Source organism: Aspergillus eucalypticola, assembly GCF_003184535.1.
Source record: "Aspergillus eucalypticola CBS 122712 chromosome Unknown BO83scaffold_37, whole genome shotgun sequence".
Classification (NCBI taxonomy): Eukaryota; Fungi; Ascomycota; class Eurotiomycetes; order Eurotiales; family Aspergillaceae; genus Aspergillus; species Aspergillus eucalypticola.
Window position 1 is genome coordinate 182153 of NW_020290311.1, and position 14063 is coordinate 196215.

Consider the following 14063-nt stretch of genomic DNA (forward strand, 5'->3'; position numbering starts at 1 on the left):
TGCTTTGCTTCTCAAGGCTACTACTAGACGAAGCTACTTCCAAGCTCAGGTCATCACTCCGTAAAACGCCATCAAAATCTTTGCACGCGTATGGACATCTAATGCGGGAACAAAAGCGGCGGGGGGTCATCAGGAACAAAATGTAACAGGCCATTAAGGTATAAAAGAAACAATAGGAGGATGCAAAATTGGCACCCCGCATGCCATAGAGACAGAGACAAGTCCGCGCTCTCTCTTTCAGTACCTCCCCTTCAGGGAGTCTAGCCGCCGACAACTCTTGAGCTCCATCGCTCTCGCTTCTTTGATCTTGTCTACGTCTGGGAAGAACCAGCCCTGGGCATCCTGTAGCATGCGATCACGCCTGTGTTGTTCGGCTTCGCATTCGTACCGTAGTTTCGTAACGTAGTCCACTTCCACCCGTTGGTCCAGTTGCCGGAATTTCCGCGAGCTGTAGTCTTCTACATCCCCGGGATTCACATAATAGTCCACATTCAATTTAGGTGTCGTGCGATGCATCGTATGGGGAGGCACAGCAGCGTCAAAACGGTACGAAGGACCTGCAGGAGTTGACGACCCGGAGAATTTGGACGAGATCCACGGAAGCACGAAGAGGAGAATGAGAGGGAGAAGCTGCTGGAAGGTAGCCCACAAAGAGGGCGTAGGTTCGGTACGAGCATTGGCCTCACGGGGTCTTCTCCGGGGGCGACCGCCTCCAAACTGATGAACCCGGATACCAGGACCGCCGCCCATGTTGAAAACAAACTGAGGTCCACCTATACACACTGATTAGCCATGCTCCTCGAATTAATTAAAAAAGCAACCATACCAAAAGGACTGAAACCACCACCCATATTGCCAAACCCACCGCTAAAGAACCGCTGGAACAGCTCTTCCGGAGAGATCTCCTCCTCGAACATCGGACCACCAGCCCCCGCAGACCGGGGGAATCCACCGCCGCCAAAACCGCTGAAAGGCGAAGCGCCCGAGGGACCAGCACTCGGGGTGAACCTGCTGTCCGGATCGCCTCCAAACCTATCATACTTGGCTTTCTTCTCGGGGTCCGACAAGACCTGAAAGGCGCGCGAAACCACTGCATACCAAAAAAAATCATTAGCAAGGTGATTCTCCACACAAGCATCCGAAGTATATTCCAGTCACTACTCACACTTGAACGCCTCATCCGCTCCCTCATACCCGTTCTTATCAGGGTGTGTCATCAGACTCAGTTTGCGATACGCCTTCTTGATCTCGCCGTCGGAGGCGCTCTTCTCCAACGACAGGATCTCGTAGTACGCCGTCGCCGAACATTTCCGTATCCTCAGGACCGCCGCCTTCTGCTCTGGTGTGTATTTCCGATCCTGGTTCCCCTGGTTGTGCTCGCGGGATTTGGCAGAGCCTCCATTGTCTACCCCGGACGCGGTGGCGGACGGCATGGCGGCAGAGCTTTTAATTTCCCTTGTATCGATGAGACGAGTCCCCTCTGCGTGTAGCCAGCCGGCTGTAGAATATCCCACTCTTCGGATTTAGGTCCCGGTTTGCGAGGGGTTGAAAGCCTAAACAGGCTCGTCGGAAGAGGGAAGGGTGGATCAGCGATGAACCAGCCGACGGACGCAAAGAGAATCGCTGATTAGAGAGGGGAGGGCCCTGGGTTTCGCGATCGACTCGAGTGATATCAGCGACCGGGAGAAGGAGACCAAGTGTTTGTAGGATTGGTTGGTTCTGGGCTGCTGCGGGCCAACCCTCGATCTGGGGAATAATAGATAGTATGGGGTGAATTTGATAAAACGTGGTGAGTTTCTGGAGGATCAGATGTTGACGCTAAGCCGAGTGAGTGAGAGTGAGCCGTTGGTTCGAGGTTTAGTCAGTCACTCAGTCGCTTTGGAAAGGTACGTCGGAGCTGCCAGTCACCTTTCCCGCGTCACTAGCTACTTCGGATTGTCTGCTTGACTGCCCAGCATACATACAAGGTTAGTTACTATTTCTGCAATTGTATATCCATTTTATTTCAGTTTTTTCAATTGCTGCAATTTATCATTCATCTTCAAGTCGCTCACCACTATCTCCTTTGACAGCAGAAATCTCATAGAATACACCCCCAAATCGCAACCATGTCCGGTTCGAAATCCCCGATTGAAGAGACCGAAAAGTCTCTCGTGCAGAAAGCCAGAGCATGGGGAGGTAGGCATACGTCTCAATTTAAATCTAACCCAACATCTCATCTCCAACAATGTCACTAATCACTCATCCATCGACGCACAGAGAACTCATTCCCACCCACCCTGCTCGCCACTCTCATCACCGCACAATACATGCGACCATTCCAGGCACTTCCCATGCTTTTCCCTCCCGTCCTTATATTCACCAGCTACGCCAACATCCAAGGCTTCAAAACCGATACAGCTGGTATCAGCGCGGCGTGGTCCGGGCTGTACCTGTTGCTCGCGGGTCGTCGGAAGCAGCCGTTCATGAAGAAATGGGGCGCAAGGGGAATTGTCCGCGGTGCGACAATGGGTCTGTGCTTGGTTAATATGGTTAGCGGTGGGTTGGCGTACACCCTGGGCAAGCGGGAGGAGGAAGAGGAATAGACGGGGGATATATAAAAGTTTTGGTTTGATTCGGTAAGACATCTTATGTGATGGTGCGGGATAGTGCTGTTTGTATGCGGGGTCATGTATGATATAAGTTGAACGGGGAAACCGGCGTCGCTTCGGGTATGGTGTTTGGGTTTTCTTTCGATTGCTCAATTCAATCAAGTGATGATGACGTTAGTCGAGACTTAATTCATTGATGAGTATGTTCTTCTACATGAGTGATCTATATGTGTGTTATATATATCTAGTAGGCCTTGGGCGAGCGGCTTCCGACCTGCTCTGCGCATCGCATAATATGCGACATATTTTCGTCAACGACAGCTCTTGAAGTACTTTTGTACTGCAATCACTCCGTGTATGGATTTTCTGCCAAGATGACATCCCGGACACTGGGAGGAACCAGCCACTCCAGGTCCTGAGGGTTGGCTACAGCAGATTCGCGGGCTCTTGTCGAGCTCACGGAGGGCGCACCAGGCTTCTTGCCCTCGACAAGCTTGATGCGATCAGCCCATTCTCGTTTCCCGCCCACCCTCTCCATGGCACCCTGCGCCAAATCGGCCACAAACGCTTCCTGCTCCTCTCTACTGCCCCAGTCACTATCCGGGCGCATGGTCACTCGCAGCCGATGCTGGGAAAGAAACGGTCCCAACGGCTGGAGAGTATGCTCTGGTGGGTAGTATTTCGGGTTGAAAATGCGGATCAACGTATCGTACCCCGTCAGATGTACCTGCTCCAGTGACGAGGAGTATATACCCGCGCGTTCAATCTCCGCGGCTTTGTCCACAAAGTATGGTTTCTTGGTGACTCCAATGTCGATCACGGGAAGATTTTGGGCCTTGGGAATAGTCCCGTTTGTTTGTAATGACGAGAGAAGGTCTCGAGCGAAGAGCTCCATCATGGCCAGACGGGTCTCGAACGCCGCCGGCTTGGAGGGCTTGTCGGCATTCTGTGTCGCGAGGAGCAATAAGAGACGGGAGGGCTTGTGGGGATTTTCTAGAAGAGCGGAGGTCGCAATTCGGCTGTGGGCAAGGGTTGGCGGGTTGAAGGACGAATCGAGGACGTACAGAACGTCAGTGGATGAGGTGGGATCATGGCGCTCGGAGGGGACAGAGGCCAGAACCTCCAGACCGCGGGTTGATGCAATGAAGAGTCGGAGGCCCGCAGCGTACTTCTCGCGTAGGGCATGAAAGGCGGGGCTTGTCATTCTGGGAATAGATGAGTCAATCTGGCGTAGTCAGTGTGACAACTCATGGAGTAGAGTATGTATGTATGTATGGTAACATCAAGAACGATGATGATGATGGTGGTGATAACGTCAAAAATGCCCAAGGCTGGTCACGTCAGAGGCCGACAGAAGGAGGTGGGGTTGTGGACGGGAAGCATCCATGGACGTTGTTGGACGAGGACCCTTTGGTGCGGGTGGCTGCAGGACCCGGACTTTGCTGGGTATACCGCCAAATACAGTAGACAGATACTATGTAGTATCTAGAGTAGGTATGTATGTAGTATGTACGGCTTAATGGCGACGCTTCGAGACCCTAAACCCACACGGCAGAGCAACACGAGCCGATATTAAGGCTTTATCTCATTGTCCATATACTAAGTGGTGGATGGCGGTCTGTGAGCTATCCTCGATGAGATCGTAACACTTAGATTAAAGCCGCGATGATCACAATCAAGGGACTCGGTGCTCCGTAGGCTGGATGTAGTAGTCTAGACGGACCCGGCAAGCCGGAAATGTTCTGGAGTCTGGATTTCTAGATTAGGGTCAATGGTGGTGTGTTCCTTGTGTTCTCGCTAAATGCCGCTTATTCCGGAGTGTTGGTTAATGGTTTATTGCCGGCCGCGCTCAGTGGAGTCTCCAGTGACTTGGCCAAGTACTCATCAGGGGTAGATACTCCCTACTTATGCCCAAGATGTGATTGTGACATTCCAAGTATCAACAGAAGAAATAGAGTCTAGCTTACGAATGAGTGGGAGCTCATACGGAGCTAACTACTGAAATGGTGTGACTGGACAGGACAGGAGCTCTCCGAGCTCTGAAAGCTAGCCGATAAGAACCGAAGACGATCATCTCCTAGTCGATGGCGCACAAACAGTGAAAGCGTGTTCACGGTTCAGGCAACCATATACTTTGGCCCTCATCAGCTTGAAACGCTGGCGGCCGTGGTTTCCCCAGCTCCGGTCAGGGTCAAGAACCAAGAACAACTTCAGAGCTGTGCTTTCATCTGTTATCACCACCAGTGCCAATATCCCGCACCACACAATATAATTTATATCCCGGCCTTCTTTGTGCTTGGATCACTGCCAGTAATCAACCGATATGATCAGTCTTTGTTCTGGAGGAACCTCGCCGGTGTCTAGACCCCCCATGCTGGCTCCACTTGGTCTGCACCTACCACCCACGCCTCGTAGGCCCAAGACCATCGCCGCGCAGATTTTCTTGATCAACCCTGTCAAACGAGACTGGCGCGCCCACCGACGGAATTGATTTCGGGATTGTCGATATACTGACTACTGAGCCTCCTTGGGGGCTTCTTCCTCTCCCTCTTCTCCATAGTTCGCGTTGAGAAAAGACTCGGCTCAGACATGAGTCCCTTCGGTTACAAAGCGTCTCACGCCATCAGCACGAGAAGTCTTAGCTCGGAGTCAAAGCCACTAGGCTGTATCATTTTAGCCCCTTTCATGAAGCATCGTTGACTAAACCACTGTAAGAAGCTTGGGGGTGTTGGCAATGAGCTCGTTAACTGTATGATGGAATGAGGATAGAGCTTAGATCCTTCTCGACTCATCATGCCCCTTTTTCTTACTTTTGTTCTCCATGTCTCCAGAATGCTGTGTAGAGTGTATACGTTGCCCAGTTGCGTGAATGGAGGATGTCATCTCCGCACGGTCAACCAGTGAAGGTGATAGTAAACAAATCCACAGCGGATTGTTGATTAAAGCGTGTCCACCAGTAAATTACGGTAATAACAATTCCGCGCCGGCCCATTAATGAGGTTGAGTCAAGCGTGGCGGTTGAACATACGATTGTCGGCGGTTGTTCCATGGATGCTTCGTTTGAGGACCGACGGGAATTACCAGATCCGGGCAGTGTTGACAACCCACACGATCGACGTTGTTGTTGTTATTGTTGTTGTTGTTTCTTTTATTTCTGAACCAGAAACAAAAGGGCCCTGAAATGGTCCCTGAAGGGGGCGGTAACAGCTTACCGACACATCCTTCTCAGACAACCTGTGCGATCCTGATGCACGCTGGCTGTTGGTCTGGCAGCGACAGCACAGCGACCTACTAGTAATATCCGTATTAGGCAAAACGAGGGGGAGTAAAGAAAAAAGTCGAACAAGACGGAAGCCGTGCGGTTGGCCCGTTTGGACAGGCACAATGAGATTAAGCTGGCAGCCAAGAACCAATGAGAAGAGGCGGTGAGGGGATGAAACGGGGCTTCATCTCCAGTCCAGCTAATCCGCGTGTGGTTCCTGCGCCGGAGACCCACTCGGGACTGAGGAAATTAAAATTAAGATCAATATCAGGAGGATGGCAGTGCGTGTTGATTGGCTGAAGGGTTATCAACAACTGGGCACAACTGCACGCCCGACACCACCTCGTTCGGCCACGATGAGACATTAGCGCCGTATGGGCGAATCTTCCAAGACTTGTCCACCAACGGGCATCTCGCATCTGTTCCATACGACGTTGGAGAAAATACGGTGCCTGGTAATATCGCGTATCGACGGGCTGCAGGGATCCCGAATTGAATGGATTTAATCAAATTTCGATATTACGGCGTTCTCCTTTAGGTTTCCCTTTTTCTGACTTTCTTTCTTTTCCCCCCGGGTCTTTTTTTCCTTTAAACTCCTTCACTTTCTTCCCGGGCCTCCTAAAAGTCTCTCGTCAGACTGCTACATTCTCTCTCCTGTTCAACCTCTCTCTGCGAGAACGTTGCGACCTTCCTTCTTGCGTCCAGTCACTCTTTCAACCTTGCTTTGTTTTTACTTGCGAATAGATTTCGCATCTCACTTTCGTTGAGAAAACTACCCCCGCAGTCTCTACCAAATAACCCAAGAACGGAATATCTCTCCCATCTACTCGGACTTCTTCGAACCTCCACCATCAATCCTTCACGATGCAGCTTACTTCCAAGGTTTCCATCGCCCTGCTGGGTGCTTTCGCCGCGGTCGGTGAGGCCAACAACCACGGCTTCCATGCGCGCCAGATGAACTTCCACCCTGGTGGCTACAACAACCAGACTGTGTCGACCTCCGTCGTCCCCGTCTACCCGACTCCCGAGCACTCCAGCGCTCCCGTTGCTCCCAGCGCTCCCGCCAGCTCCGCCGCCGGAGTCGCTGCTAGCTCCCCCATCATCGGTGGTCACTATGCCAGCAGCTCCAGCTCCGCTGCTGTTGTTGGTGCTTCCTCTGTCGCTCCTGTGCCCGTTCCCCTCGGCACTGGTGTCTCCAGCAGCGCCCCCATCTCCGCCCCGGCTGCTGCTGCTACTAGTAGCAACGGTGTCTCGACTGAGTACGACACTGTGACTTCCACCAAGGATGTCACTCTCACCTACACCCTGGGTTCTGGTTCCACCCAGAGCGTCGTCACCACCACTATTCACCGCACCGTGACTGACGTCGAGACCATCTACGTGGTATGTTATGGAAGCCCTTTCTGGAAACATGAAGAAGGATGTATACTAACGGATATATCATAGACCCCCTCTGCCAGTGCTTCCTCCACTGCCCAGGACACCACCGTCACCTCTGACACTACCGTCTACTCGACCTCCACCGACTACGAGACCTACACTCTCTACGCGGTCCCTACTTCTTCCGTTGCCGCTGGTAGCTCCGCTCCCGCTGGTAGCTCCGCCCCCGCGGGCTCTGCTACCGCTGGCGAGACCTGTGCTCCGGTCACTGTCACTGTCCACGACACCGTCACTGTGGTATGTACCCACTTGAAACCAAGCTGTCGGTTTGAACCCCTTACTGATGCATTGCAGACCGCCACTCCCACTCCCATCTCCACCCCCGACAGCGTTGCCAAGATCGAGGTCAGCTCTGTGTCCACCAGTGAGGAGGTTGAGACCACCACCCAGGCCGAGGCCACCACCCACAGCAAGCCCACCGTTGTCCCCACCCCCAGCGCCCCTTACGGCCACAGCAACGGCACCTTCCCTTTCCCCAGCGGCGCTGCCCGGCCCACTGGCTTCCAGACCAGCAGCAAGGTTGCTTTCCCCTCTCACTTCCGCCGCGTCTACTAAAGCCATGATTGAATTGAATTTGACTGCTTCGGGTCACGAGCTTGACGCCACGCCTGTATTGAGATTCCCAATCGTGGCGTAAAAAAGCACACGCTGGCACTGTACCTACGAGAGGATTTACTGTTTTGCTTCTGGTACAAACTTACTCATTTTATTTTGACTTTGGATTGGCCGTCTTCGTCCATCTTCAACCTAGACTTTACTTCTCTTTTCCAATTTTCTCCTCCCCAGGGATGGGTAATTGGCTTTTCTTCTTTTCTTCTGGGATCTGTCGATTCCACCGCTTAACGAACAAAGCTCTTTTTCTTTCAATTTCTCTTTTTTCCACGAAACCTTCTCGTGAACCTCTCGGACATGAATCTCGGGATGTCAGGCGATGCGACATCAGGCGAGTTGACCCAGCAGGTGGCGAAGGCGTCTTAGCGGGTACATCGGCTCTCTGTACATTTTGTTTTGTGTTGTGTTTGCAGTAGATATTTCTTTCAAGATGATGACCTTGATTACGAAGCGATTTTGTTGGTCGAGCGAATGACATTCGTCTATTGCTACCTACTCCTTGTAGAAGTAGATACCTCCACAATTTAAAATAAACATGATGAGTATGATATTAATCATAACTAACCCCCCATCCCTAACAATCTTCTCCCTCATCCTCTGCCACTCCAACCAAGTAACCCCCTGTACCAGACAATCCGCCAAGTCATCCAACTTGCCAATATCCATACTATCCTCCCCATTCTCCCCATCCTCCCCATCTGCCTTCTTTATCCGCCGTTTCCCTTCACACTTCTCCAGGAACGTTTTCGCCAACTTCCTCACCTCATCATCACCTATCATTACCCTCCTACCCTCATCCCCATCCCCATTCCCAACAGCAGTAGCAGAATCAGAACCCGGCGACGATAACCACCCCCTCACCAACCCAATCTTCATCTTCTTCACATCCCTCACATTCTTCCTCTTCTTCGTCTTCTTCACCACGTCACCATCCCCAATATCCCCCGCTTCCTCCCCCTCCCCCCAAAACCGACTCACCCTCCCCGGCTCCACAGGATACACCTGCACCTTCCCAGCCGAAGGAAAAAGTCCAGAAGAATTCACCGTCTCCAAAACAGCATATAACATCCCCTCCAACACACCAACCCTGATGGTCCACTCCTGGACCGCGGAGCCTCCTCCCGTACGGAACCGCTGTCTTTCAATTAGAATATGGGTGGGGTTATATGTGGTCAGGAGGGTCGTGATGAGGGTGTATGCGTGGCGGGCGTAGAGACTGGGGGAGAAGTCTTCTTTTGCCTTTGCTTTTGTTTCTTTCGATTTTGATTTTGATATTGATTTGGATTTGGTGGTGGTGGTGATGAGGGATGAAAATCCATCCTGACCAAGGTGTTGGTGATGTTGTGCATGGCACAGATCAGGAATGGAGAGGCGTTTCCATGCGGTGAGGGTTATGGTATTATCTTCCTTTCTGGTTGTGTCTTTGGGTGTACCTGTCTCGGATGAGACGGTAGATGAAGAGTGCGAGGATAATAAAGGAGCATGCAACACAGCGAACGCCAAATTGCGAATCCCCATATCGATGCTTAGGAGTCTTATTCCATTGTCATTATCATTCCTCTTCTTTGTGTGCTTCTTCGGAACACCATCATTTTCAGCATCAATCTGAGTATGAAGAGGGATGATCAACGGAGCAAGTTCCCCCTCTAACCTCTCCACCAATTCCGTCTTCGTACCTGAGCTCTGAATCCCCGTTTTCTGAGCTATTTGTTGTAGGGCTTTTGCTTTGAGGGGGCGGAGCCAGGGGTATTTCATTTTATTCTTTCTTCAAGATCGTTCTTCTTTCTTTATATCTTCTTCGGACATTGAGGGTTGTTTAGCTGGGTCTTGGTATGGCTTCTGGTACTGAGCTAGTAGGAGTCCCAATAAGTATTTTGGTTGGCTGCTTGTTCTGTTGGTGGTTTCGGCGTGGGGTGGTGATGGTTGTATGTTTGACAGCGTCGAATGTATATATATATCACAGAGTGGAATATACGACCGACCCGAGAATAATAATTACTATGCGTTTGTTGTGAAACAACGGTTGTGAGGATAGATCAATGGATATCAAGGAATGGAATGGAACAGAGTGGATGTTGATGTTAAATCTATATCTATGATCTACTCCGTAGTTAACTAGTGTTTGATGTGCCGGTGGTTTATGAATGATAGATTACATAATGTATAATATCCCATGCATAACTATGAACTATCAGCATCACTACTCTCAGCATATCAGCATCGAACTCTACATTTTATCTAAGAGTAATACATCTTGAGTAACCATAAATTGTCAAGTTGCCAAAAGACATCCCACCATTCTTTGCATATCGCACATCTCTATCCTCTGTTTTCCTTCGAATGCCCGAAACCCAACACCAGGCCCATTAAACAGTATGAAGTAGTATATATGCCCTTCCCCATATGGACGCCAAACCAATCAAAAGAACCATGCATGAAACTCGCTGAACTGCAATCAATAATTCAAGATCAAAACTCCGCATAGTAATCCCATATCAAGAGTACATCAGAAGAAGAGAACTCTCAAAAACCAAAAAGCAAATAAGGCGATGGATTACAGGGTGGACGAGCGCGCCACGTCAGTGACCGTTCTCGTGTTGTTCGCCACGTCAATCGGTGACACACTCTCGCGCATGTATAGAATCGGCGCCCAGACGTTCCAGTGTAGCACGCCCATGTGTGCAAGGCGCATGGCGATTCGCTCGATGTCATAGTGCTGCTGTGTTAGTGACGAGGGCGGATAGTTGCGCTGCGATTCGCAGATCGCCAGGGGTGACATGCTCATGTACTTCTTCGCCGTCGTGAACGTCGCTGTTAGTAGCTTCTCGCGAAGAGAGCTCTGGAAATACTGGAACAAGTTGGAGGGGCTCGAGAGGTGGCATTCCAGTGCCATTTCTATTTGCACAATGACATCGTCCGAGACCGACCCGTCTTGGAAGCACGCGGCGCATGCAAATCGTGCAATCTCCAGCGCGATGCTCCGTACGCTTCTCAGCCACCGAGGATCCCCTCGAGGGTAGTCTTCGTTCTCTTCCATCAGCGATCCGATACGGGTGCGGAAAGTAGCGTATGTTTGCGCTGGCGCCGAAAGATACCGTTTCTGTGCGTTGATGTACGACTCGAAGATGAACCAGCAGATATCAAGGTTGATCAGCTTTTGGAGACAAGATCGCAGCTGCCGCAGCCGGTCCGAGTCGAAAACGAACGTTTCAGGGAACTTGTCTGGTCGCCGGTACTGCAGAAGAAAGTCGGTGATGCCACCAAACAACAGAGAGACGGGCCAGAACCCGTCCATCTGGGTAGGTTTCGACATGCGGCACAACTCTCGATCGCGGAGGTCCAGATACCACTGTCGCGATGTTTCCACACAGAAATTGTCCCTCTCGATCTTGCCTCGGAAATACTCCTGTAGGAACGGAACGGTGTCTTCAATGAGCAATACACGGAAAGCACGGATTTGGTGATTGGCAACATCCTAGAGACACATTAGCAATTCCATCCAATATGCGTGGCCGCCAAGCCCAGCATGCCCGATCCTTACCAGTTTCATCGCTTCCAAGATTGCGAACAGTGTTTTGAGTCCTTCGACGATTTGGTGCGAATTTTGCGACTCCGACCCTGACCGTATCTGCTTGACCATCTTATCTGCCCATTCATCGCGCATAGGAGCGCAGTGTGTCTTGAGCAAGGCCGCCAGCCAGCTTGCCACACCCACCATATCAAGTACGCCCTTCTGAATCTGTTGCATCAGGAGTGTTACCTCGAGATTTTGTACCACAGCCGGATGGTCCCGCTCAGGGACGAGCGTTTTCAGGACGTCTTGCAAGGTTTCGAACATGGCGGGTAGCCGCGGTTCAAAGGTCCGCGATAGATTATCTGAGATTCCAACATTGTCTGTCCCGTTCGTCCCTTGTGCGGCACCGAATGCATATATAGCGATCTCATCAGCCATAGCCTCCCAGTAGTCGTGGGCCTCCTTTCGTTTCCGTTCGCCTTTTTCTCCCTGCAGGTCAGGTTTAAAGTGAAGATCACGGTCAAAGTTGGCGTCCATTCGGAGGTTAATGTTGCTCATGATACAAGGCAGGTCCAGTTCACTAAGCGTACTCTTGGTCACTGGCGGATACCTTTTAGCAGCTAGTAGCCGTTGATGTTGTTCCAAGCTGAGTGGCAGGGCTGGGGGAATGTGCATTGCTCGTGCAGACGGCGCCAGAACCCGTGTTGCCATCTGGATAGGCGACGGAAATGTTGGGGCTACACCATCACGGTAGGTATATTTACCCGGCTGGCGTCGCTGGTGCATATTCGCGGAGTCTGGGGGGCTCTTCGCATCGCGATGGTGGTCCAGAGAGTCATTCTTGGGCGAGTCCTTCGCATGGCCACTGCCTCCATATGCTTCCAAGGGGCATTCGGAGTTTTCTTCCTTCTTGCTCGGCGTATCTCGCCGGGCCTCCTTCGTTTTTTGGAAGTCCATCTCCATCCGATCTTGCCAACGCCCAGAAAGGGTTCGGAGCAGACGAGGTAGGAGAAACTGCACCAGTCCAGGAAGAGAGATGGTCTGGGGTAGACTCGGAAGAATGGATAGATGAAATCTGGAGACAGCGATTAGAACGTGGGGATCACGGGCATTTCCTGGGCGATAGGACGCAAGGCACCGGAAGCCCTATACTCGACGGCGGGTTCGGATTGGGATCCCTTCGCAGCGACCCTGCGAACAGTCCTTGCCTGCGGTCGACAGGAACCCAGGTGAGGGAGGGAGAAATAGTACGCACCCGAGGTTAGTCAACGACGTCGATCGCCAATGCCGATCATAAAACGGGCAATCGTGGATGCCGGGCTTGTCAAAATAGTGTTTCGATAGTAGTAAGACCCTAGGTGAACCTTTCGGGATTGGGGCCAATTTCCTTGTTTTGCGAATCGGAATTTCAGTTTCCTCCTTTCTTTTTCCTTTTCTTCTTTCTTTTTACTTTTTTTTCTCCCACTGTTTTTCCCTTATCTGCGTCTCCTTGCCAAGTCAAAAAGCTCGAAGGAACCGGCCGGGCACCAGATGAAACTGGGTCGAGGACCGTCGCAGGCAGCAAAGAGATATGAAAGGAACAAGGTCCAATGGGCCTACACGACAACAACAAGAAAAGAGATCACCGTAGCGAACAAAGGTAGTTGGCAGAGTGAAGTCCAATGGCGACAAGAGAAGCAGTAGACAACGTTGCTCTGACAAATCGCGTCCAACCAGGTTGACAAAGAGACCGGGATATCAGTTGTAATGATATAGCCAATGACGAGGAGGGGAGATAGGCATGCAGGTTCAGTATACTCCTATACTATTAAGTAGGGAGTACTTAGTAGTAACGGTGTTCAGAGCCTGAGGAGAAGGACGGCCCTGCACGTAATCAAATTTTAAGGAAGGAGGGTTTACAAGCCCGCAGTAGGTTGGACACACGAGCCACCAGACGGAGAGCTAAAAGGAAAGAGAAGGAGTGCGGCGCAGTAGCATCGCAGTAGATAGGGACAGAGAAGGGGAAAATAGACAGAGAGTGCGCGCGAGAGAAAGAGAGAAAGAGAAAGGTTAGAAGACAGCCAGCATGCGACTGACTAGTCAGAGGCACCCACTGCCTTTTGCAGGAGCGCTGCGAAAAGTGAGGCTGATCTAATCTAGACGCTTGCAGCAGCTACGAACTTTCCGGGGCGCTGTTTCGCACCCGGGAACGGGCACCGAGGGAAAGGGAATTTTGGAAACGTTCAGCGAGTCGGTCCAGCGATCCCTAGTCACATAGTGGATGACGTGGGATGCTTGGAGGGGGGATTTCCCTTTTCTTAACTGTGTTCGTTCTGGCAGGCGAGTGGGTAAAAGGATGGGATCAGATGAGGATCAGATGGGGATGGGATGGGATCACTGCTGCGCCGTGAGCCTGCTTCTGATCCTGATCCGTTCGTTCATTCCTTAACGGCCGCGCGAGGGCGCAGATTGAAACTCAAATCTCACCACCAACAATCCCTGCTGGCTTTTTGCCAATATTTTTTACTCTTTTCCCCCTCCCTTCCCCTCCGCCCCCAGCAGCATTCCTCAGCAACAACAGGAAACCCCCCCGGTATCGTGTACGATCTCAAAATCCGGGCGTGTGCCGGTGCCCATGCTGGTACCCGGCCATTGTGGGAGTGAA

The 14063-nt window shown here is 51.5% G+C and overlaps 6 protein-coding genes across 6 annotated transcripts; 2 read left to right on the forward strand and 4 right to left on the reverse strand.

The window, feature by feature from the left end:
• Nucleotides 1-6: 6 nt before the first annotated feature.
• On the reverse strand, nt 7-1818 carry BO83DRAFT_348127 (J domain-containing protein). Its single transcript, XM_025528838.1, has 3 exons — nt 1166-1818; nt 827-1090; nt 7-773 (listed from the first exon to the last, which is right to left on the reverse strand). The coding sequence occupies exons 1-3, from the start codon at nt 1431-1433 to the stop codon at nt 238-240; spliced, it is 1068 nt and encodes a 355-aa protein (XP_025383080.1). The 5' UTR covers nt 1434-1818; the 3' UTR covers nt 7-237.
• A 97-nt stretch (nt 1819-1915) lies between these two features.
• BO83DRAFT_382728 (uncharacterized protein) lies at nt 1916-2786 on the forward strand. Its single transcript, XM_025532294.1, has 3 exons — nt 1916-1967; nt 2073-2178; nt 2260-2786. Exons 2-3 carry the CDS (start codon nt 2109-2111, stop codon nt 2583-2585), a joined length of 396 nt encoding a protein of 131 aa, XP_025383081.1. The 5' UTR covers nt 1916-1967; nt 2073-2108; the 3' UTR covers nt 2586-2786.
• Nucleotides 2687-3926, reverse strand: BO83DRAFT_382729 (nicotinate-nicotinamide nucleotide adenylyltransferase). Its single transcript, XM_025532295.1, has one exon. The coding sequence runs from the start codon at nt 3793-3795 to the stop codon at nt 2938-2940; it is 858 nt and encodes a 285-aa protein (XP_025383082.1). The 5' UTR covers nt 3796-3926; the 3' UTR covers nt 2687-2937.
• A 2791-nt stretch (nt 3927-6717) lies between these two features.
• BO83DRAFT_431823 (uncharacterized protein) lies at nt 6718-7848 on the forward strand (the record flags this gene model as incomplete). The annotated part of the gene is made up of 3 exons (XM_025535597.1): nt 6718-7236; nt 7300-7530; nt 7588-7848. The coding sequence occupies 3 exons, from the start codon at nt 6718-6720 to the stop codon at nt 7846-7848; spliced, it is 1011 nt and encodes a 336-aa protein (XP_025383083.1).
• Nucleotides 7849-8232: 384 nt separating this feature from the next.
• BO83DRAFT_412027 (uncharacterized protein) lies at nt 8233-9660 on the reverse strand (the record flags this gene model as incomplete). Its single annotated transcript, XM_025534365.1, has 2 exons — nt 8233-8287; nt 8471-9660. 2 exons carry the CDS (start codon nt 9658-9660, stop codon nt 8233-8235), a joined length of 1245 nt encoding a protein of 414 aa, XP_025383084.1.
• Nucleotides 9661-10459: 799 nt separating this feature from the next.
• On the reverse strand, nt 10460-12382 carry BO83DRAFT_324216 (TCP11 family protein; the record flags this gene model as incomplete). The annotated part of the gene is made up of 2 exons (XM_025527968.1): nt 10460-11380; nt 11447-12382. The coding sequence occupies 2 exons, from the start codon at nt 12380-12382 to the stop codon at nt 10460-10462; spliced, it is 1857 nt and encodes a 618-aa protein (XP_025383085.1).
• Between the last annotated feature and the right edge of the window lie 1681 nt (nt 12383-14063).

Coding starts and splice junctions, on each gene's coding strand:
- BO83DRAFT_382728 (XM_025532294.1), top strand. CDS start 2,109: ATGTCCGGTTCGAAATCCCCGATTGAAGAGACCGAAAAGTCTCTCGTG. Junction 2,179..2,259: donor GAAAGCCAGAGCATGGGGAG/GTAGGCATACGT, acceptor ATCGACGCACAG/AGAACTCATTCCCACCCACC.
- BO83DRAFT_382729 (XM_025532295.1), bottom strand. CDS start 3,795: ATGACAAGCCCCGCCTTTCATGCCCTACGCGAGAAGTACGCTGCGGGC.
- BO83DRAFT_348127 (XM_025528838.1), bottom strand. CDS start 1,433: ATGCCGTCCGCCACCGCGTCCGGGGTAGACAATGGAGGCTCTGCCAAA. Junction 1,091..1,165: donor AGCGGATGAGGCGTTCAAGT/GTGAGTAGTGAC, acceptor TTTGGTATGCAG/TGGTTTCGCGCGCCTTTCAG. Junction 774..826: donor TGGTGGTTTCAGTCCTTTTG/GTATGGTTGCTT, acceptor CAGTGTGTATAG/GTGGACCTCAGTTTGTTTTC.